We start from the raw sequence: 25,087 nt of genomic DNA on the forward strand, positions 1-25,087 counted from the left end.
CATCGATCAGAAATAATTTTTCATGTGGTATATGGACTTTGAAAAACGTCCATTTCTTTTTAGTACGCCTACGATTAAGTCTAGCCAGTCAGTTAGACATGGTATTTTATCATTTTCATGTGACACCTTATCATTTATTCCACTCGTACCCATACCTATAGGATGTTATCTGTGGCACATGTGTTTTATTTAATCCTGACTTTCTCTTTATGATCAGCAGCTCCTGTTTCATGAATACTCCAATCAAATCTATTCTCTTAGGCTGACCGTGGGCTAATGCGAAATTTCTGCCCTCTTCAAAGTTAGAAATGGAGGGCTGAACCATTGGAAAGCACAGGACAATAGCAGCGGGAGGAATCGAAGAACAGGGAGAGAAATGGTCGCAGCAGACACCAACCCCGTCTTGGCTTATACGACTTGGGGCACGTAGGTGGAACGATGATTCCCTGCAAATTCGTGAGCGTGTGTTTCTATTCGTACTGGAAGTTCACGGTAGAAGTTTCGAGATCTTCCGAGAGAGTCTGTCCATTTAAATGGGTGGACAAGGATCCATAAGACGCGCTTTGGACGCGAGCCGAATGGGCTTGTGTTGCGACCGAAAGCTAGAGCTGTGATCGGCCAAAAGGTGCGCCCAGAAAGTGGGTCCTCTCACGGGTGTAGAGGGGCGAACGGGCAGTTGAAGGCTGGGCGTGGAACAGGCTGGATGTGTTGGAGATCCTGTTGGCCGGTGGGGCACGCTGTAGAGCTGTACCACGAGACGCAATTCAACAGCTTGCTGGAGTACCGTTAGTTATGTCGCGAAAAGAGCTTGTCAGTACTAACAATTCTTTGTATCAAGCTCTTTCCAAATTACTGAAGTCTTTCCCACATGTGTAGATAGCTACATTCTTTACACCACCCTGTTTTAGATTGAGTAGTGTGCTCGTTATCTTGTTTCAATGATTGTAGTTAGCATCAGTTTTTCTCTCGCCCTGCTACTGTCCATTGCAAATTAGTTAATGTAGTTTTAACTTCATCAGCATCATGGATTTCTGCAAATGAGTAATAACAAATGTATCTCTTATACCTTGCCCTCAGCAGTGATTATCTCTGTTGCAGCACGTTGGATCACGCACAAGGTGATAAGAGCCTTTCACTTGTTCCCATAGTGACATCACTATGCTGATCACTTTGTCAAGTCTGCATTTCATAAGGGTCAGTTGCTTGTAAGAACATTGTTTGTTAGGCAGTTATACTTCATTCACATACAGGCAACTGTAATAAATCCCAAGATTTAAATTAAATTTTTTACTTCAAGCCCCACAGGTCATTTTCATGTACATCAGCCAATAGATTAAGAATTATATGAGGTTCTACTCAACTTGGTTTCGTTCCCTTAAGACCCTTCTGTGCTGCTTGATTCCGTTGGCGTCAGTGTAAAGAAAACGTTTAAATGATTTCAGGGCATAAAATCCTCGAACTTTAACTAACCACAGTGTGGCTACTGCACTGATGGGACACGACATCAGTACCAGTGGATACTGTGAAAAAAACTACAGAGATTAGCAGTTAATACATTCAAGTTCCATTTTTGCCTACTCTTAACCAGAATCAAAGATTAAGATCACTAGTTTATCATTTGATCACTCCATACTACGAAACAGAAAAACATAGCTGTAACCTCGTAATTTGAAGAAACGAGCTATATGAAGTACGTGTTTATGAATAGGTTAAGTTTCAGTGAAAACTGTTACCTGTATGGTCAGTGGTGGCGTTACCTTAGAGAAAATACACAGCCCTATGCAACGTGCCTTCAGGAGAGCTTAACATGTTTTATAGTTCACGACTGGCTGTTGAAAGTACAGATTTACTCGTTACAGGGCACTGTAGACATGCACTCACTGTGTGCTGCAGCAGAATATAGTGCCACAAAGAGAAACGAATGTATAGAGAAAATAAGTTTAGGTAGTTACTTATTTACGCATTCCATAGATCACTTAAACGATTCCTTTATCTAAATGATGTGGAATGAGTCAATTTACAAGATATGTATACATAATTAGTATTATTTGTTAATTCTACTCATATATCTACACTTAAAAGCTAGTTTCTTACAAGCTACAAGTTTTTAAATAAAGATTCGTCCATGAAATAAAAGGAGCTGTATAGGAGACAATATTTTAGGGTGTATTTAAAATATGATTTGCTACCTGTCAGGCACTTTAGGTTATTTTGCAAATGATAAAGGATTTTGTTGCTACATATTGAACTCTTTTCTTAGCCACTGACAACTTTAATAATGGATAATAAAAGTCATTTTTCCACTACTGTTTTAGGTGTGTACATCCACAGTCACCTCAAATTGTGATGGATTATTTTATGACGAATTTCACTAGCGAAAACATGTACTGTGGTGGTGCAGTTAAAATGCCTTACTCCTAGAAAACCACTGTGGGTGAACATTACATATGATGTTACTGCTCCCTTCTGCACAATCAGTACTGTTTTCCTAAGTGATAAATTACCCTAGAAAATTATTACATAATACATTATTCATGGAAATATGCAATATAGGTCGGGCTAGAATTATAGCCAGCAATTATATAAAGAGGAAATGTATCTGAACATAATTATTTGACAAGCTCAAAAATATGATTCTTCCAGTTCAGTTTTCATCAGTATATACACCCAAACATTTGGAGCATTCTATCCGGTTTAGTGATTCCTGTTCATGCACTACATTAGTTGTTGGTACGATATCATTTGCTCACCAGAACTGAATATAGTGTATTTCCTCAAAACTTGAACCGAGCTCGTTTTCAATCACTTAAAAACTCTTTGAAAATAATATTAACGATATCTTCTGTTGCTTTGTCTCCAGTGCAATTGGCTGATCACAGGAAAAGAGAAAGGACCTCGCCCTAATATCCAGGAAAAACCTCTGGGAGCAAAAAATAAACATTCTTCCGCATAGATCTATATACAGGATGATTCAGATGCCCTGCCCATGGGATGTATGTAATCTGCAATGTCTTCAAAACGGGATAGACCGTTCCAATCACAGTTCCCGATTCGCTTCTGAAATATCTTTCTCCGCTTAAAGACAAGCATTCTTCAGGTTTTCCTGTTGAAAATCATTCTATCAAATTATTGGGGTATGTAGAATTCAAATGCAACACATCAGGTTAGTAGACCCTGCTAGTTCGGTGAGTGCTCATTGTCCAAGGAAGCCTAATATCGCTGAGAAGCGTTTTTCCCTGTGACGTGATCTATCAGTGATAATGGCTCTGAGCACTATGGGACTTAACATCTATGGTCATCAGTCCCCTAGAACTTAGAACTACTTAAACCTAACTAACCTAAGGACATCACGAGGCAGAGAAAATCACTGACCCCGCCGGGAATCCAACCCGGGAACCCGGGCGTGGGAAGCGAGAACGCTACCGCACGACCAGTGATATATATATATATATATATATATATATACACTCCTGGAAATTGAAATAAGAACACCGTGAATTCATTGTCCCAGGAAGGGGAAACTTTATTGACACATTCCTGGGGTCAGATACATCACATGATCACACTGACAGAACCACAGGCACATAGACACAGGCAACAGAGCATGCACAATGTCGGCACTAGTACAGTGTATATCCACCTTTCGCAGCAATGCAGGCTGCTATTCTCCCATGGAGACGATCGTAGAGATGCTGGATGTAGTCCTGTGGAACGGCTTGCCGTGCCATTTCCACCTGGCGCCTCAGCTGGACCAGCGTTCGTGATGGACGTGCAGACCGCGTGAGACGACGCTTCATCCAGTCCCTAACATGCTCAATGGGGGACAGATCCGGAGATCTTGCTGGCCAGGGTAGTTGACTTACACCTTCTAGAGCACGTTGGGTGGCACGGGATACATGCGGACGTGCATTGTCCTGTTGGAACAGCAAGTTCCCTTGCCGGTCTAGGAATGGTAGAACGATGGGTTCGATGACGGTTTGGATGTACCGTGCACTATTCAGTGTCCCCTCGACGATCACCAGTGGTGTACGGCCAGTGTTGGAGATCGCTCCCCACACCATGATGCCGGGTGTTGGCCCTGTGTGCCTCGGTCGTATGCAGTCCTGATTGTGGCGCTCACCTGCACGGCGCCAAACACGCATACGACCATCATTGGCACCAAGGCAGAAGCGACTCTCATCGCTGAAGACGACACGTCTCCATTCGTCCCTCCATTCACGCCTGTCGCGACACCACTGGAGGCGGGCTGCACGATGTTGTGGCGTGAGCGGAAGACGGCCTAACGGTGTGCGGGACCGTAGCCCATCTTCATGGAGACGGTTGCGAATGGTCCTCGCCGATACCCCAGGAGCAACAGTGTCCCTAATTTGCTGGGAAGTGGCGGTGCGGTCCCCTACGGCACTGCTTAGGATCCTACGGTCTTGGCGTGCATCCGTGCGTCGCTGCGGTCTGGTCCCAGGTCGACGGGCACGTGCACCTTCCGCCGACCACTGGCGACACCATCGATGTACTGTGAAGACCTCACGCCCCATGTGTTGAGCAATTCGGCGGTACGTCCACCCGGCCTCCCGCATGCCCACTATATGCCCTCGCTCAAAGTCCGTCAACTGCACATACGGTTCACGTCCACGCTGTCGCGGCATGCTACCAGTGTTAAAGACTGCGATGGAGCTCCGTATGCCACGGCAAACTGGCTGACACTGACGGCGGCGGTGCACAAATGCTGCGCAGCTAGCGCCATTCGACGGCCAACACCGCTGTTCCTGGTGTGTCCGCTGTGCCGTTCGTGTGATCATTGCTTGTACAGCCCTCTTGCAGTGTCCGGAGCAAGTATGGTGGGTCTGACACACCGGTGTCAATGTGTTCTTTTTTCCATTTCCAGGAGTGTATATACAGGGTGAGTCACCTAACATTACCGCTGGATATATTTCGTAAACCACATCAAATACTGACGAACCGATTCCACAGACAGAAAGTGAGGAGAGGGGCTAGTGTAATTGGTTAATACAAACCATAAAAAAATGCACGGAAGTACGTTTTTTAACACAAACCTACGTTTTTTTAAAATGGAACCCCGTTAGTTTTGTTTGCACATCTGAACATATAAACAAATACGTAATCAGTGCCGTTTGTTGCATTGTAAAATGTTAATTACATCCGGAGATATTGTAACCTAAAGTTGACGCTTGAGTACCACTCCTCCGCTGTTCGATCGTGTGTATCGGAGAGCACCGAATTACGTAGGGATCCAAACGGAACGGTGATGGACCTTAGGTACAGAAGAGACTGGAACAGCACATTACGTCCACATGCTAACACCTTTTTATTGGTCTTTTTCACTGACGCATATGTACATTACCATGAGGGGTGAGGTACACGTACACACGTGGTTTCCGTTTTCAATTACGGAGTGGAATAGAGTGTGTTCTGACATGTCAGGCCAATAGATGTTCAATGTGGTGGCCATCATTTGCTGCACACAATTGCAATCTCTGGCGTAATGAATGTCGTACACGCCGCAGTACATCTGGTGTAATGCCGCCACAGGATGCCACAATACGTTGTTTCATATCCTCTGGGGTTGTAGGCACATCACGGTACACATTCTCCTTTAACGTACCCCACAGAAAGAAGTCCAGAGGTGTAAGATCAGGAGAACGGGCTGGCCAATTTATGCGTCCTCCACGTCCTATGAAACGCCCGTCAAAAATCCTGTCAGCCTAGTGTTAATTGCGGAATGTGCAGGTGCACCATCATGCTGATACCACATACGTCGACGCGTTTCCAGTGGGACATTTTCGAGCAACGTTGGCAGATCATTCTGTAGAAACGCGATGTATGTTGCACCTGTTTGGGCCCCTGCAATGAAGTGAGGACCAATGAGGTGGTCGCCAATGATTCGGCACCATATATTTACAGTCCACGGTCGCTGTCGCTCTACCTGTCTGAGCCAGCGATTGTCCACGGACCAGTAATGCATATTCCGTAGATTCACTGCCCCGTGGTTTGTGAAACCCGCTTCATCGGTAAACAGGTAGAACCGCAATGCATTCTCTGTTAATGCCCATTGACAGAATTGCACTCGATGATTAAAGTCATCACCACGTAATTGCTGATGTAGCGACACATGAAACGGGTGAAAGCGGTGACGATGCAGTATGCGCATGACACTACTTTGACTCAGTCCACCGGCTCTCGCAGTGTCCCGTGTACTCATGTGTTGGTTCATGGCAACAGCAGCTAACACACCAACTGCACCCGCTTCTCCTGTGACGGGCCTGTTACGGACCCGTTTGCGTGCTGCGACCATACCTGTTGCATACAGTTGGCGGTAGATGTTTTGCAATGTGCGGCCCGTTGGATGCTCTCTGTCCGGGTACCGTTCTGCATACACCTTGCAGGCTTCAGCTGCATTTCGTCGACACTCGCCATAGATGAGTATCATCTCCGCCTTTTCAGATTTCGAATACACCATGGTCACAGTTCCTACAACACTACAATATCACATACGTCTGGTAACACGGTGTACTACAGTTGGTCTGCGTGCGGAGACGAATGCAGAATAACAATAGCAGCATGCGCTACATGCGGACACTGCGACAGCTAGACCAAACCACAACTGTGCACTACAGCCCCACTCGTAAACACAGTCGTCATCGTAAACATGTCCCTGCAGATGCTGCTCGCCGACCGTGGCCCGTGTTTGTTACAACACGCAACTGAATGTCGGAGGTTTCAAGCGTCAACTTTAGGTTACAATATCTCCGGATGTAATTAACATTTTACAATGCAACAAACGGCACTGATTACGTATTTGTTTATGTGTTCAGATGTGCTAACAAAACTAACGTGGTTACATTATAAAAAAGTAGGTTTGTGTTAAAAAACATACTTCCGTGCATTTTTGTATGGTTTGTATTAAACAATTACACTAGCCCCTCTCCTCACGTTCGGTCTGTGGAATCGGTTCGTCAGTATTTGATATGGTTTACGAAATATATCCAGCGGTAACGTTAGCTGACTCACCCTGTATATATATATATAACAGTATAAACAGTTGATAGTAAAGTCTAAACAATACAATGAATACAGAACGTAAACAAATACAACGTGCAAAACTATAGCCAAAAATGTTGTTCATTTTTTCTATCTTAACGGATTTATACCCTCATTTCGACGACTAGTTAATGTGCTCAGTATGGGGTTTCACCACCTCTGGCAGCACACAGACCTGACGATGATGGGACATGCTGTGAATGATATCAATTTCATATTCAGGCAGTAGTACCCATTCTTCCTGCAGAGCTGCTCGCAAGTGTTGGAGAGCGATTGATGGATGGTGACGTGACGTAATTTGTGTCCCTAGTGCATCCCAGACATGCTCTACCGGATTCAAATCGGGAGAGCGAGTAGGCCACGCCATATGTGTAACATCTTCCGTTTCCAAGAAAACGTCAACCACCCGTGCTCTATGAGGTCGAACATTATTGTCCGTAATATGACGTCTGGACCCACAGCACCTCGCATCAACCACACGTGGGGTTCCAAGATGATGTCACGATACCTGACAGCAGTTAAACCTTGTTGATACACCCGTACATATTCCTAAAGAGGTGTTCCAGTAGTCAATATAATCACTGCCCGCACTATTAGTGATCCTCCTCTATATCAGTCTCTTTCCATAATGTTTGGATCCCGAAACAGTGTTCCATGTTACCTTCAGATGAGAATCCGTCGAGAATCACTCCCAGAGCAAATAGGGGCTCATCTGTGGAAAGAACATCGACCCTCTCCAGGTGGCATGTTGACGACTTCTTTCTAGACGTTCCTTTCTGTTAAGACGCGTCATAGGTACACATTCAGAAAGTCTCCGACAGTAAAGGCCATTCTGCCGAAGCCTTCTGTACACCGTTTGCCTCGATAGAACACATCCAGTGGATGCTGCGAGGTCAGACGCCAGTTACCGTGCAGTATTAAGGCGGCACCGTCGTGCCTTTACAGCCAAATAACGGTCCTCTCTTTCCGACGCCACATGTGGTCCGCCTTTCCCTGGTCTTTGAGATACAATTTTGGTCTCTATAAACTGTCGCCACATCCAAGAAACAACGGAACGGTTCACTTTAAGCCATCATGGCCCATCAGTTTGCGACTGTCCTGCATCCATTTTTGATATGGTACTCCATCGAAGAGAATCTGGTACGCATCTTCTCTGTGCCATACTGCACTGTGACTGTATGCACAGCGATTGTGGCTGTGGAACTATCCGACATACACTGCCTCGTTTGATAGGTGTCCTGAGATCATTGTTGGCGTGGTTGTCCGTTGATCGGAATGCCATCTTCTGATTAAAATACGATCGTACGAACATCTGTTGATAGTTTGTACGATTATGTCGTGAACTACACACAGAACGGGGAAGCAGCGATTTGTTTCTTTACTTTTGGACACCTCTGTATATTAGCTCAGGAAACGAGGATGAAATGAAATAACATTTAGCGGTTTGGAATAGTGTATGATTAAAAATCGTGTCAAATTTACAGAGAACTTCGCACTGTGAGTCCACTAATCAGTATGACCTTGCACCGCAGATGGCCAAGACACGCAATAATTCGGTTGGAAAAAGTGTCATAATGCCGTTTGTATCGTCTTCTGAGGCAAGCTGGCCCACAACTGTTGTAACTTGTCTTTTATACCCTGGATACTGACCCTGGGGACAGAGTTGCCATCCGAATAGGTCCCACACATGTTCTATCAGGGACACACCTGGGAATCTTGCTTACTACTCGAGTACTTCAACAGCATGTATACGTGCCATGTGCGGACAAGCATTATCCTACTGAAAAACGGCACTATGCAGATTGTCCGTGACATACTGTCGTGCCGGCAGAGTTCCCTCAATCGCTTCCAGCTGTGATCTGAATTTATACCCGATGGCTCTCCACACCGTGACATCAGGAGCGACACTGCTGGGCCTCTTCAAAACGCTGGAAGCAAGGATAATCTCCCCAGGTCGCTGCAATACTCTCAGACAATGATCAGTACCCAACACGACGCGATTCATCAGCAGTCATTGCTTCCTGGTCAAATTGAAAGGTGGCAGAATAAATGGTCAGCTTCGCACCTTACATGAGAGCTTTATACATCGCAACGGGAAGGTGAATATGACACCTAACTTAATTCGGCGGTTATGAGCAAGTTTGCCTATCAGTATGTAATGCAAAAATGGATGACACTTAATCGACGGTAATTAAAACACCGTTCCTATATAATGCATGTCTATGAGCAGAAGGTTCAACAAGCAGCGAGAGGCGTTTACTTTGGAATTCAGAGGGGCGAATGCAGACGCGAGGCCGCACTACAGGAGATACAACGGAAATCACTTAAAGGGGCATCCCAAGCCAGGTCAACCACCGACCAGGAGACTCAGAAGGGGAGAGCGAGTTAATGGACCTTCTGAGGGAGGACAGGAAAGCAAGCTTTTAAAAACTGCATTTTAGAATTCCAAATGGATACTAACATGACCAGTAACGCATTTTCGATCACGTGTCCAGCGAGTAGTACACACGTGAGAGACAACGTACGCATTTTGACGTCAGATGTTAAGTCCCATAGTGCTCAGAGCCATTTGAGCCATTAGCATTTTGACGTCTGGCGCGGATACAAAACGTCCTATTAGTGTAAACGTACAAGGAATGATTAAAGAGCCAAAGTTTTGATGCAGTTTAATAATAGGTCCCTTGAGATTGGTAGAGAGAGTTTCCACAAAATAAGAGGAACGCTCCTATTGGTCGAAAAAAGCTGTGACGTGAAGAAAGAAAGAACCCAGGTGTGGAGACAGTTCGGTTATGAGAAAGACAAGACGGACATTTTGTGGGGACTCTTCTCTGAACTGGCGTGTAGTGCAGAACGGAGCACATAACGCTCTGTACGAGGCAGAGGAGTAATTTGTGTGAACACTGCGTTCACAGCGGCTGACATCCAACTAGAAATTAGCTGTAGCAACATTTAGCTCCAACTGTGGAGAAACGAACCAGCCAATTAGTCAATTGTTCTTTCCAGAACTGAGAGGGCATATAATATGCAAGCTGCTCCTGCCATGCATATGTATATAGCCATATTCTAGGACTAGGGTTGAGTACAGGTTTTCTCTCATAATGAGAAATGCAGGGAGAGTTTCTGCTGGAAAATTCAGCAAAGGTTTTTAATAAGTTTTTATAGAAATTTCAGAGAGAGAGAGCACCCTAGCAGATGACAGCTCATCGCAGCTTAAGGTAAATACCGCGTAAAGAGGTGTAAACATGTTGGTTCACCAGCTTGCGTCCACTGTAAACTCGAGCGACCTTGAGTAATCTTTTGCTTAATTTGTCACATAACTATCCATCCACCGTAGACTAGACTGTCATCCTAAAAATAGTACTGAACTATGAACCGAAATTGGCTGATTTATCGTAGTACTGACCAACACCATAACGAAATCATAAGAATAATTTTGTAAAGAAACATCTAGCTAAACTTTAATATTGCCGTGTTTAGTATAATTTAACTTTCTGAGAGTTAATATTTAATATTGTTGTGTCTAGGATTATTTCACTTTTTGATGTTGAGGAGATGCGTTAGCCTGACAACTGTTTTAACATTGTCACATGATAAACTGTGTAAAAGCGTGTATTTCTATGCTAATATTGAGACATTAAACATGTCATTTCAACTTACACAGTTGTCCTCAGTCATAGAATATGAAAACCGAAAATATCACCTTACAAATTCAGCTATTTTAGTTGGGGTTTTAACTGCAACCTATGCTTGAGACAGTAATTCTCTAATCTGTCTGCTGTTAGTCTCCAGCCAATGGTGCAGGATGAAACAGAACGTTTTGTTGTCAGGTGACAGGCACAGATGTGAAGGGGTTAAGAAATGCTTGATGCAAAGTACGGCAATCGCCAATAGTGGTGGCCAGAGGGTCTACCGTAACCTTGACGATGAGTATGTCCACCCATACGTTCCCATGCATTGGGCCATTGTCGCATTCGAACGCCCCACAGATCTAAATAACGTACTATTTGACCAGCCAACCAGAAAGCCAGCCCTTTTCAAATCTCGTATGTTGGGAGCTGATCACGCTGTCTCACACGAGTACACGGCATCTACGTGTCCTTCACAGTGATCACTCAATATCTGACACTGTTCGCCCTCCTTATATATTCTACCAGGGCTGGAAGCAACACAAGCACAACAATGATAATATACTCTTGTGGCTGTTCTACCTGACAAAGAGAACTGCAAGTGTCATTATTTACATGCTCGCTGGTGGTCTATATGTGTACAAATTTACACTGACCTCTGACCATGTCCTCTGGATGCTTTACTTTTTTTGTCAGGGAGGTAGTTCATAGAGAAGTCAGTATTTCTCCTACTTAAATACTATCTTCCGTCTTTCCCTCACTTGTGCCGATCTTTCCTTATCTACAAAACTGCTATACCCAAAATGTACATGAATCTGTTTTGTTCTTTCTAATCTTGGACTGCCTCTATTATATTTCCCCTCTAGTACGCCTAAAGCAATAGATGAGTTTTGCTATTAGGGCAGCAAAATAACTGATGGTATGGTATAGTATGTTAACCGGGGACCTAGAAACGACGGAGAGGCTCCGTCCCCGCCGCAGCCGCAGTGGTCCACAACCCCACGACAACTACCGCAGTCCACTTCACCCCTCCGCCGCCCCACACCGAACCCATGGATATTGTGCGGTTCGGCCCCCGATAAACCCCCCAGGGAACGTCTCATACCAGACGAGTGTAACCCCTAAGTTTGCGTGGTAGAGTAATGGTGGTGTACGCGTACGTGGAGAACTTGTTTGCGCAGCAATCGCCGACATAGTGTAACTGAGGCGGAATAAGGGAAACCAGCCCGCATTCGCCGAAGCAGATGGAAAACCGCCTAAAAACCATCCACAGACTGGCCGGTTCACCGGACCTCGACACAAATCCGCCGGGTGGATTCGTGTCGGGGACCGGGAATAAAAATCGTAGAGGGGGACCAAACGATGACCACAGTAAGCACATTCAGAAGGGTGTAATTTGCTGCAGTTATTCGGAGATGATGAAGCTTGGAAGGGATAGAGTAGCATGGAGAGCTGCATCAGACGAGTCTTCGGATTGAAGACCATAACAAAAATGCTCTTTTCAACGCCAAGTTTACTATTTCCAGATACCGCAGCATACGTCCCAATATCTCATCCTATCTTCTTATGCAGACTTTTCATTAACTTCTTTCCTTACCCATCATTTTCACTATGACTTGTAACATATCATCTACACACCGCGCCCGCCGGCTAGTTCTGGTGCTCTTGTGAACTGCGGCGCCAGTTTTCGTGCCCGTGGGACTGCGACAATCCTCGAGCCTGAAGACAAAGGGCTGGGTTTCGCTAATCCAGCTAAGAGGGTGGTGGCCTGGCCCAACCTGGCGGTTTATAAAGGCGAGTGTTTCCCACACAGTGGCAAAGATTTTCTAGCGCCCTTTAAAACCGTCGGCAGGCAGGCAGCAGCACTTCATAGTGGTATTATGAACTTTAACAGGAAATGACCAATCCCTGTGGTTGCTTGCTGCTCTGGAGCCTGACTGGTCGAAAATCTACCTGCGAAGCAAGTATCGTAGACCCGTCAGCAGATCGCGAAATCGAGGGTGTCGGGCGGCCGCCATAGTAGGGTGCAAGAGGCGAGTTGGGCCGTCTGGGGCGGAGGTGGTGTGCAGGTGTGTATTTCGGAAGTCTGTGGTCGGGGATTAGTAAGGTACTTCTCTAGCAGTAGAAAGTCAAGAAAGTCTAGCATGAAATTTTCACTCTGCAGCGAAGTGTGCGCTGTTACGAAACTTCTTGGCAAATTAAAACTGTGTGACGCACCGAGACTCGAACTCGGGATATTTGCCTTTCGCAGGCAAGTGCTCTATTGACTGAGCTACCCAAGCAGGCCCCAGGACACGGCCTCATAGCTTTATTTCCGCCAGCACCTCATCTCCCACGTTCCAAACTTCACAGAAGCTCACCTGCAAAACTTGCAAGACTAGCTTTCCTGGAAAGCCACAGCCTAGAGGATATTTCCAGACAGTTTTAATATTCCAGGAAGTTTCATAACAGTGCATATTCCTCCGCTGCAGAATTAAAATTTCAATCTCGAAATATTCTCCAGGCTGTGGCCAAGCCATGGCTCAATATATCATTTCTTCCAGGAGTGCTAGTCTTGTACGTTTCACAGAATTTCTGCGAAATTTGCAAGGTGGGAGATGAGGTACTGGCCGTAGTAAAGCTGTAAGGGCGAATCGTGAGTCGTGATTTAGTAGCTTAGTTGGTAGACAATTGCCCGCGAAAGTCCAGAGTTCGAGTCTCGGTCTTGCATACAGTTTTAATCTGCCAGGAAGTTTCAGTTCAGAAAGTGCTCGGAAGTGTGTTCCCGGGTGCAGATGTTTGAAACGTTTTAGTCAGTTGCCTGTTTCCGAGATGGTTTTGATGTTTACCGAGTGCACCCGGACTGTGTAGAAAATGCCGCCTAACCGAGCGTGGAAGTGCTGTTTGGCGAGCGAAGCAGACTTGTCTAAGATTATTAGGAAACAGGGAACTGCGCTTTGCTTAAATGGACATTTGAACTGTGGAGTTCTTCCGTATGTCTACATCATCTTTAACATTAGACGACTATGATCCTACGTTGTTTACAGAGGAACTGCTAGAAACCGGTTGGTGGCGGCGTTTACATTGATTGCTGTGTTAGCTGTCCATTTTAGTGATCGGATTTGGAAATCTCTTGAGAACAAAGGGATTGCTACAGGCCACTGATTAATGCTCTAGAGGAAGTGACTATTTTAACCCTGTATCGTGGTTCAAAGCTAGGCTGGCGACCCTGACTTAGCTTGATAGCATTTGTGTAGCAGTGCATAGGAATTATCCAGATCTGCTAACAAACGTTACGGCGGAACTTAATGGAGCAACTTGATTCGTGATTTGTCTCCCGCAACAAAGGGGCTAAGGGTTCATACTCCGGTCGCGGTCGCGAGGACCTTCACCAGACACTACAGAAGTTTCGAGACGACGGATGAGGACGAACTTTTCATCCTTCATTTCGCATTTAATCTGTTCACTTTATTTTCCAAAGTTTTAATAGTATTACATACGTGTTCTACCAGTTTTTTCCTTCCACAGATTTCCGAAGGCCGACGTTTCACTTCAATGGAGTGCTGTGCTCCAGATGAACACTTTCAGTAGCTTCTTCTTCATTTACAAATCAGTATCTCGTCCATAAGATGTTTTTGTTACTGGGGAAAGCCTTCTTCAACACTGATATCTTCCTTCTTTCGGGCATCCTGTGTACTGTTATTTCATAGACAAGAGAACTTTTTTACTTCTTCCAACAACGCGTTGTTGATAATTTTGAAGTTAAACTCTCCGTCATTTCACTTTCACGTATTCTTCTTGTCTTTACTTTGTTAACCCTAATTCATATTCATTGCTAGAAGTGCGATCTATTCTTGTCACCAGATCTAAGCTATTTCTTCCATCCGCTCATAAGGGGTAGGGCGTCTGTGATCCTTGATTTCGTTTCTATTTTCCCCTGAATTTTGGTTCTTCATACTGTAGGTTTCCTCTCTTATCAAGTAACTGAACGAGAAGAAATGTTCCTGCAGTGACATATTACTACGTCGAACACACTAACCACGCAGATTGTAGTTTGCGAAAGACAGCATGTGGTGAGCTACATTGAATGAAGCACAGAGATAAATCTTAAGTCATCAGCAGAATGCTTGCTTACCACGTCTCTTCTAAAACTGTCTCGAATTTCTTCTCCTTAGGTCGTGGCTACTGACATGCGATCTAAATACACTGAATTTCTCAGTGGCTTACGTGGGAATACTGTTACGATGCTACAGTAAAGACTTAAGACCTTATTTATTAATACAAACCAAAATAAGGTAAATGTGTTTTGGGAGTCAGTCCTATCACAGAGCCAGTCTGAAATCATTAACTACAGTAACCGTCGCCGAGTCTGAGTATAACCATGCGACTATCATAATACTCACAAAACAATACACGGTATCTTTTTCCACGTTCTTCAGTTCAGTGCATAAGCATAAATTAACACGATCCAGATAGACGTGTTGTCAACCTTGATGACTAGAATCGTTTAACTTACTTTTGACTAAACGAAGTAACTGCTCGTAGTGTACGGATACCACTACATGAAGGCCAGTCTTAAACTCACTGCTTTCCGCCGGCCGTTGTGGTCTAGCGGTTCTGGGCACTTCAGTCCGGAACCGCGCTGCTGCTGCTGCGGTTGCAGGTTCGAACCTTGCCTCTGGCATGGATGTGTGTGATGTCCTTAGGTTAGTTAGGTTCAAGTAGTTCTAAGTCTAGGGGACTGGTGACGTCAGATGTTAAGTCCCATAGTTCTTAGAGCCACTTTTATTAACCAAACATAACGATAACACTAAACGAAAGCAGTGATGATAGAGAAAATGAAGCATCATGTAGTGGTACAAAAATAGAAGTTGAAGCAGAGACAGACTAAGACATGGTAACACATAATACCAAAGTAGTTACGAAACTACACATACGTAGAATAATATTAGACATAAAAATACACACTACGCAGCTACAAGTGTAAGTAGGCTGTTTATGTTTTCTTGTTGACAACGTTACGTAGCGCTCTATACGAAAATCACTGGCTGTGCTGTGTGAAGTCTGTGGCTAGTTAGCATTGTTGTCTGCCATTGTAGTGTTGGGCAGCGGCAGCTGGATGTGAACAGCGCGTAGCGTTGCGCAGTTGGAGGTGAGCCGCCAGCAGTGGTGGATGTGGGGAGAGAGTTGGCGGAGTTTTGAAATTTGTCATGAACTGCTATATATATTATGACTATTAAGGTAAATACAGTGTTTGTTCTCTATTAATATCTTTCATTTGCTAACTGTCCCTATCAGTAGTTAGTGCCTTCCATAGTTTGAATCTTTTATTTAGCTGGCAGTTGTGGCGCTCGCTGTATTGCAGTAGTTCGAGTAACCAAGATTTTTGTGAGGGAAGCGATTTGTGAAACGCATAGGTTAATGTTAGTCAGGGCCATTCTTTCGTAGGAATTTTTTGAAAGTCAGATTGCGTTGCGCCAAAAATATTGTGTGTCAGTTTAAGCACAGTCTCGTAAAATTGTTCAAAGTGGACGTTTCATATGGCGACCCTGCCAGGATCCATATGAAACGTCCCCTTTGAACAATTTTACGAGACTGTGCTTAAACTGACACACAATATTTTTGGCGCAACGCAATCTGACTTTCAAAAAATCCCTACGAAAGAATGGCCCTGACTAACATTAACCCATGCGATTCACAAATCGCTTACCTCACAAAAATCTTGGTTACTCGAACTACTGCAATACAGCTAGCGCCACTACTGCCAGCTAAATAAAAGATTCAAACTATGGAAGGCACTAACTACTGATAGGGATAGTTAGCAAATGAAAGATATTAATAGAGAACAAACACTGTATTTACCTTAATAGTCACCACTGCTGGCGGCTCACCTCCAACTGCGCAACGCTACGCGCTGTTCACATCCAGCTGCCGCTGCCCAACACTACAGTGGCAGACAACAATGCTAACTAGCCACAGACTTCACACAGCACAGCCAGTGATTTTCATATAGAGCGCTACGTAACGTTGCCAACAAGAAAACATAAACAGCCTACTTACACAAGTAAACTTACAAATGAAGAAAATGGTGGCCAGATTTGTATAACTCGACGACTCCATTCTAAAATCTGTCCTCCTGACAATATCCATAAAATACTGATAGAAATAACTACTATTATAACACCATCAACGCAAAATTCTATTCTATCTTTATATAGTATTACAACTTTTCTGAGTTAGTACTAACAACAGTCGTGTAAGTGGAGAAAATGCTGCAGAGCCATACTTGTAGGACCTCTTAGAAGCGGCCCGCAGCTCATGGTCGTGCGGTAGCGTTCTCGCTTCCCACGCCCGGGTTCCCGGGTTCGATTCCCGGCGGGGTCAGGGATTTTCTCTGCCTCGTGATGGCTGGGTGTTGTGTGATGTCCTTAGGTTAGTTAGGTTTAAGTAGTTCTAAGTTCTAGGGGACTGATGACCATAGATGTTAAGTCCCATAGAGCTCAGAGCCATTTGAGCCATTTTTTCTTAGAAGCGGATAGTAACTGAATGTGAGCAACTGACCGTGGGGTGTGGACTCTGTGTACATTCCAAGACTACAAAGTGACTTAACTCATACCTCTTCCTACTTTCTATGTCTTCTTTTCTCTTACTGTCTTTTAGTTACTTTTCTTCAATTTTCCGCATAGTCTAGATCATTTAGAATAAGTAGTAACTGTGTGAACAAAGCACCAGTAGAACTGTGATTGCTCACATCAATGTTGTTCATTCAAAGGACGTATACTCGTACAAATAGTGTTGAATGCCACAACTGTATATGAATTTGTTATTGTAACTATGAGGGCTTGCTGAAAAGTAGTTCCTCTGCATTTTTGTGTGAACAATCTGAAAGGTCTAAATAAAATAAATGTTATTAACATTCTACATTGTTTATTTGTCATATCTAAATATTTTCAGTCTTCTGCCGCTAGAGGGCTCGAAATTGTAGCGTGTAACGTGGCGGCGTGTAACGCAACTATGTCGTTGCTTGAAAAACAGCGTGCTGTAATTGAGTTTCGAATTTGAAGAGTTCGTCCACCCTCTCGTCCAGCATGAGAACACCAGATCACACACGAGCGCTGCGACATCTGCAACAATCCTACACCTTAAAGTTCACTGCCATCGATCATCCTCTATACAGATCCGACTCAGCCCCATCCGAGTCCCATCTGATTCCATAACTTACAAGAACACCTTAGAACACTTCACTTTAATAGTGACGGACTGGTGCAAGCTAAGGTGAGGCTGTTGGTCCGTCAACAAAGCCAAACGTTCTACAGTGACTGTATCAACAAACTGGCCTCTCGTTGAGAGATATTTATCCGTCGCCAGGGTGGCTATGTTGAGGAATAAATACGTAGATATGAAGAATAAAGATGCAGAATGTTAACATTTGCTTTATTTTAAAAAATTTTAGCACGCCCTCGTATGATTATTAGGTGTGTGATTAATTTAGTGTAATGTACTTTGCACTATACATTTTTCGCAGGAAATGAATAAATAATATTGTAGAATTGTTAACAATTTATTCTACCGTTCACGTAAGCACATGGTGAATGCAATAGCGATGGAGCTAGCTGTGAAGTCCGGAAAGTTTGTTGGAAATTAAATGAGTAGGCGATGCTGTGGTCTGGGCTTGTTGGGTGCTGTTGTGATCGACCTGCTTGAAACGTGGCACTGTGCTGTGCAAGAATGACCACGCTTCAGATAAGCAATGCTTTTAAGAACTTCATGTGATACCTAAGGCTTCAGATAGAAACCCGGTTCTTGTATGGGCAATGAAACTAAAGTTGTAGCCTTTTTAATTAAGCGAGCTCCGATTAGAATGCAGCGGGATGCCAGACAGATGGAGGGCCAGAGCGGACGTAGCTTGCCGAAGGGTTACGATAAGAGTCGAGTCGGGCGCGGTAGGCCAGCACGGTGACTTGCAAAAACGTGAAGGCGGAAGGACACAGAAAAGCCAGGGTTAGCTTAGAAATACGACGCAGCATCCACAGGCGTACTCTCCTTGGGGATGAAGGAGGAGGACTGGTCCGAACAGAAGCTGCCAAAGGGTAAAAAAGTAGTTCGTTTGAAAAAAACTTAAATTAGAGCAGAGAGCCAGAGTAAAATTTTCAGAAGAGTGTAAATTAAAAGTGTATTTGCGCAGAAAGCCACAGGGAAAGTATAAGGTAAAATGTGTCCGTTTTAAGGGCAGACACGGTGGCTGACGTCACAAGCGTTTTAGTGGGGGAGGAGGAGCGCACAGCTCGCCATTGTTAAGGACTAGCGGTTAGACCGGGGAGCGGTACGGATGGCCAGCATTTGCGCTCCCGCAAGGTTACCAACTAAGCTTTGCTTTTTTGGTAAATCTGAATAATACCGTGACAAAGTAACATTCGCGTAGGTGGTGAAGTTATTTTGACTCTGAATGAATGTTTATCTTAATACGTGACAATACTCAGGTATAGACGCAAATAGTAACTTGAGCAAAGCTTAGTGCATGTAACAGCACGACAGTCATAGAACACGGTAAGTCAGTTGCTGTGATGCTCCTGCTGTTGCAATACTGTTTTTGTTCTCTGCCAATGATCATTATTACCAATTGGGTATGATCATGCTTATTTTTATGTGGGGTGTCAAGTGTAAGTAAAGACTGAGTTCCGTGGCATCCGGTAATACAAGATCCTGGCCTTGTGCACTAAAAGACCCGCGTGACAGCTGAGTGAATGATATTAAAACGATCACAACTGGAATTAGCCTGATTGAGACAACAACCAAAGGAAATCGGTATCCGACAGTGGTCTTAGACCCACTTAGAGAGGCATTTCCATCTGACCGCTATCTGGCTGGATTCTGGAGGGAAAACTACGATTTTGCTACTCGTTTGTGATAAATTGTATCAACGGATTTTGAGGCGAACGTGTCTCTGGAATATACTGGTTGGTCCATTCATCGTGATCGGGCCAAATATCTCACGGAATAAGCGTCAAACGAAAAAACTACAAAGAACGAAACTCGTCTAGCTTGAAGGGGGAAAAGAGGTGGCGCTATGGTTGGCCGGCTAGATCGCGCTGCCATAGGTCAAACGGACATCAATTGCGTTTTTTTTTTAAATAGGAACCCACATTTTTATTACATATTCGTGTAGGTAAAGAAATATGAATGTTTTAGTTGGACCACTTCTTTCGCTCTGTGATCGATGGCGCTGTAATAGTCACAAACATATGGCTCACAGTTTTAGACGAACAGTTGGTAACAAGTAGGTTTTTTAAATTAAAATACAGAATGTAGTTACGTTTGAACATTTTATTTCGGTTGTTCCAATGTGATACATGTACCTTTGTGAACTTATCATTTCTGGGAACGCGTTACAGCGTGATTACGTGTAAATACCACATTAATGCAATAAATGCTCAAAACGATGTCCGTCAAACTCAATCCATTTGGCAATACGTGTAACGATATTCCTCTCAATAGCGAGTAGTTCGCCTTCCGTAATGTTCGCACATGCATTGACAATGCGCTAACGCATGTTGTCAGGCTTCGTCGGTGGATCACGATAGCAAATATCCTTCAACTTTCCCCACAGAAAGAAATCCGGGGACGTCAGATCCAGTGAACGTGCGGGCCATGGTATGGTGCTTCGACGACTAATCCACCTGTCAGGAATTTGTTTTTCAATACCGCTTCAACCGCACGCGAGCTATGTGCCGGACATCCATCGTGTTGGAAGTACATCGCCATTTTGTCATGCAGTGAAACATCTTGTACTAACATCGGTAGAACATTATGCAGGAAATCAGCATTCATTGCACCATTTAGATGCCATCGATAAAATGGGGGCCAATTATCCTTCCTCCCATCATTCCGCACCATACATTAACCCGCCAAGGTCGCTGATGTTACACTTGTCGCAGCCATCGTGGATTTTCCGTTGGCCAATAGTGCATATTATGCCGGTTTGCGTTACCGCTGTTGGTGAATGACGCTTCGTCGCTAAATAGAATGCGTCCAAAAAATCTGTCATCGTCCCATAACTTCTCTTGTGCTCAGTGGCAGAACTGTACACGACGTGCAAAGTCGTCGCCATGCAGTTCCTGGTGCATAGAAATATGGTACGGGTGCAATCGATGTTGATGTAGCATTCTCAACACCGACGTTTTTGAGATTCCCGGTTCTCGCACAATTTGTCTGCTACTGATGTGCGGATTAGCCGCGACAGCAGCTAAAACACCTGCTTGGGCATCATCATTTGTTGCAGGTCGTGGTGACGTTTTACATGTGTCCTTAAATAACGTAACTATCCGGCGAACGGTCCGGACACTTGGATGATGTCGTCCAGGATACCGAGCAGCATACATAGCACACGCCCGTTGGGCATTTTGATCACAATAGCCATACATCAACACGATATCGACCTTTTTCGAAATTGGTAAACGGTCCATTTTAACACGGGTAATGTATCACGAAGCAAATACAGTCCGCACTGGCGGAATGTTACGTGATACCACGTACTTACACGTTTGTGACTATTACAGCGCCATCTATTACAAAGCGAAAAAAGTGGTCCAACCAAGAAATTCATATTTCTCTACGTACTACACGAATATGTAATAAAAAATGGGGGTTCCTATTTAAAAAAAAAAACGCAGTTGATATCAGTTTGACCTTTGGTAGCACCATGTAGCGGGCCAACCATAGCGCCGTCTGGTGTCCCCCTTCAAGCTAGATGAGTTTCGTTCTTTGTAGTTTTATCGTTTGATGCTTATTTCGTGAGATATTTGGCCCAGTCACTATCAACGAACCACCCTGTTTATGCTTCTAATCAGAGCTGTGTTGCATTGTTTAGTAGCACCGGAATTCCTCCTCAAAACCTTAGTTCTACGTATTTGCTAAGTCCAGAATCCACAGGGTGGCGAATAACATACGAGCAGCTGAACTGCAGGTAAGGGCAGGTAAGATTACAGGTCGAGAAAGTGCGGAGTCTGCCTACACTGCCACCGCGCAGGTAAGTCACAAACAGGACCTGCCACGCACACCTGTAAATCTACCGCTTACCAGACAGTCTAAGGGGTCCAGTTGGGGTTTGTCATTGCGCAGAGGGCATGTTACAGAGTGGTACATCGGCCTGGGGAGTGTTACACGCTGTTGGCCCGGATGTCAGAGTAACCTGTGGCAATGTCTGCAGCTGTCGGTGCAGGTGCAGCGGCCGGAAGAGCCGCCCTCGTACCGCCATGCGTGCGGAGGCGTCGTGCTCAACCAGTACTGGGCGCTCACCGCGGCCCACTGCATCGCTTCTCGCCTTCAGTGAGTACCGCTCACCTCGTAGCCTGCTACGGCTCATCTACATCTACAACTACATTTCTACTCCGCACGCCACGCAACGGTGTGTGGCCGAGGGCACTTTACGTGCCACTGTCATTACCTCCCTTTCCTGTTCCAGTCGCGTATGGTTCGCGGGAAGAACGACTGTCTGAAAGCCTCCGTGCGCGCTCGAATCTCTCTAATTTTACATTCGTGGTCTCCTCGGGAGGTATAAGTAGGGGGAAGCAATATATTCCATACCTCATCCAGAAACGCACCCTCTCGAAACCTGACGAGCAAGCTACACCGCGATGCAGAGCGCCTCTCTTGCAGAGTCTGCCACTTGAGTTTGCTAAACATCTCCGTATCGCTATCACGGTTACCAAATAACCCTGTGACGAAACGCGCCGCTCTTCTTTGGATCTTCTCTATTTCCTGCGTCAACCCGATCTGGTACGGATCCCACACTGATGACCAATACTCAAATATAGGTCGAACGAGTGTTTTGTAAGCCACCTCCTTTGTTGATGGACTACATTTTCTGAGGACTCTCCCAATGAATCTCAACCTGGTACCCGCCTTACCAACAATTAATTTTATATGATCATTCCACTTCAAATCGTTCCGCACGCATACTCCTAGATATTTTACAGAAGTAACTGCTACCAGTGTTTGTTCCGCTATCATATAATCATACAATAAAGGATCCTTCTTTCTATGTATTCGCAATACATTACATTTGTCTGTGTTAAGCGTCAGTTGCCACTCCCTGCACCAAGTGCCTATCCGCTGCAGATCTTCCTGCATTTCGCTACAATTTTCTAATGCTGCAACTTCTCTGTATACTACAGCATTATCCGCGAAAAGCCGCATGGAACTTCCGACACTATCTACTAGGTCATTTATACACTCCTGGAAATTGAAATAAGAACACCGTGAATTCATTGTCCCAGGAAGGGGAAACTTTATTGACACATTCCTGGGGTCAGATACATCACATCATCACACTGACAGAACCACAGGCACATAGACACAGGCAACAGAGCATGCACAATGTCGGCACTAGTACAGTGTATATCCACCTTTCGCAGCAACGCAGGCTGCTATTCTCCCATGGAGACGATCGTAGAGATGCTGGATGTAGTCCTGTGGAACGGCTTGCCATGCCATTTCCACCTGGCGCCTCAGTTGGACCAGCGTTCGTGCTGGACGTGCAGACCCCGTGAGACGACGCTTCATCCAGTCCCAAACATGCTCAATGGGGGACAGATCCAGAGATCTTGCTGGCCAGGGTAGTTGACTTACACCTTCTAGAGCACGTTGGGTGGCACGGGATACATGCGGACGTGCATTGTCCTGTTGGAACAGCAAGTTCCCTTGCCTGTCTAGGAATGGTAGAACGATGGGTTCGATGACGGTTTGGATGTACCGTGCACTATTCAGTGTCCCCTCGACGATCACCAGTGTGTACGGCCAGTGTAGGAGATCGCTCCCCACACCATGAGGCCGGGTGTTGGCCCTGTGTGCCTCGGTCGTATGCAGTCCTGATTGTGGCGCTCACCTGCACGGCGCCAAACACGCATACGACCATCATTGGCACCAAGGCAGAAGCGACTCTCATCGCTGAAGACGACACGTCTCCATTCGTCCCTCCATCCACGCCTGTCGCGACACCACTGGAGGCGGGCTGCACGATGTTGGGGCGTGAGCGGAAGACGGCCTAACGGTGTGCGGGACCATAGCCCAGTTTCATGGAGACGGTTGCGAATGGTCCTCGCCGATACCCCAGGAGCAACAGTGTCCCTAATTTGCTGGGAAGTGGCGGTGCGGTCCCCTACGGCACTGCGTAGGATCCTACGGTCTTGGCGTGCATCCGTGCGTCGCTGCGGTCCGGTCCCAGGTCGACGGGCACGTGCACCTTCCGCCGACCACTGGCGACAACATCGATGTACTGTGGAGACCTCACGCCCCACGTGTTGAGCAATTCGGCGGTACGTCCACCCGGCCTCCTGCATGCCCACTATACGCCCTCGCTCAAAGTCCGTCAACTGCACATACGGTTCACGTCCACGCTGTCGCGGCATGCTACCAGTGTTAAAGACTGCGATGGAGCTCCGTATGCCACGGCAAACTGGCTGACACTGACGGCGGCGGTGCACAAATGCCGCGCAGCTAGCGCCATTCGACGGCCAAAACCGCGATTCCTGGTGTGTCCGCTGTGCCGTGCGTGTGATCATTGCTTGTACAGCCATCTCGCAGTGTCCGGAGCAAGTATGGTGGGTCTGACACACCGGTGTCAATGTGTTCTTTTTTCCATTTCCAGGAGTGTATATATTGTGAAAAGTCATGGTCCCATAACACTCCCCTGTGGCACGCCAGAGGTTACTTTAACGTCTGTAGACGTCTCTCCATTGAGATCAACATGCTGTGTTCTGTTTGCTAAAAACTCTTCAATCCAGCCACACAGCTGGTCTGATATTCCGTAGGCTCTTACTTTGTTTATCAGGCGACAGTGTGGAACTGTATCGAACGCCTTCCGGAAGCCAAGAAAAATAGCATCTACCTGGAAGCCTGTATCTAATATTTTCTGGGTCTCATGAACAAATAAAGCGAGTTGGGTCTCACACAATCGCTGTTTCCGGAATCCATGTTGATTCCTACATAGTAGATTCTGGGTTTCCAAAAACGACATGATACTCGAGCAAAAAACATGTTCTAAAATTCTACAACAGATCGACGTCAGAGATATAGGTCTATAGTTTTGCGCATCTGCTCGACGACCCTTCTTGAAGACTGGGACTACCTGTGATCTTTTCCAATCATTTGGAACCTTCCGTTCCTCTAGAGACTTGCGGTACACGGCTGTTAGAAGGGGGGCAAGTTCTTTCGCGTACTCTGTGTAGAATCGAATTGGTATCCCGTCAGGTCCAGTGGACTTTCCTCTGTTGAGTGATTCCAGTTACTTTTCTATTCCTTGGACACTTATTTCGATGTCAGCCATTTTTCGTTTGTGCGAGGATTTAGAGAAGGAACTGCAGTGCGGTCTTCCTCTGTGAAACAGCTTTGGAAAAAGGTGTTTAGTATTTCAGCTTTACGCGTGTCAT

At 45.3% G+C, this 25,087-nt stretch overlaps 1 protein-coding gene across 1 annotated transcript in view; it reads left to right on the forward strand.

The window, feature by feature from the left end:
- Positions 1 to 21,990, forward strand: part of LOC124606417 (trypsin Blo t 3-like) — a 186,617-nt gene extending 164,627 nt beyond the window's left edge. Inside the window, exon 6 of the mRNA XM_047138398.1 lies at positions 21,868 to 21,990. Within this exon, the coding sequence (XP_046994354.1) occupies positions 21,868 to 21,990 (123 nt within the window). The remainder of the gene's footprint in view (positions 1 to 21,867) is intronic.
- The last annotated feature ends 3,097 nt before the right edge of the window (positions 21,991 to 25,087 follow it).

The sequence above is a fragment of the Schistocerca americana genome, chromosome 3 (assembly GCF_021461395.2).
Source record: "Schistocerca americana isolate TAMUIC-IGC-003095 chromosome 3, iqSchAmer2.1, whole genome shotgun sequence".
NCBI classification, from domain to species: Eukaryota; Metazoa; Arthropoda; class Insecta; order Orthoptera; family Acrididae; genus Schistocerca; species Schistocerca americana.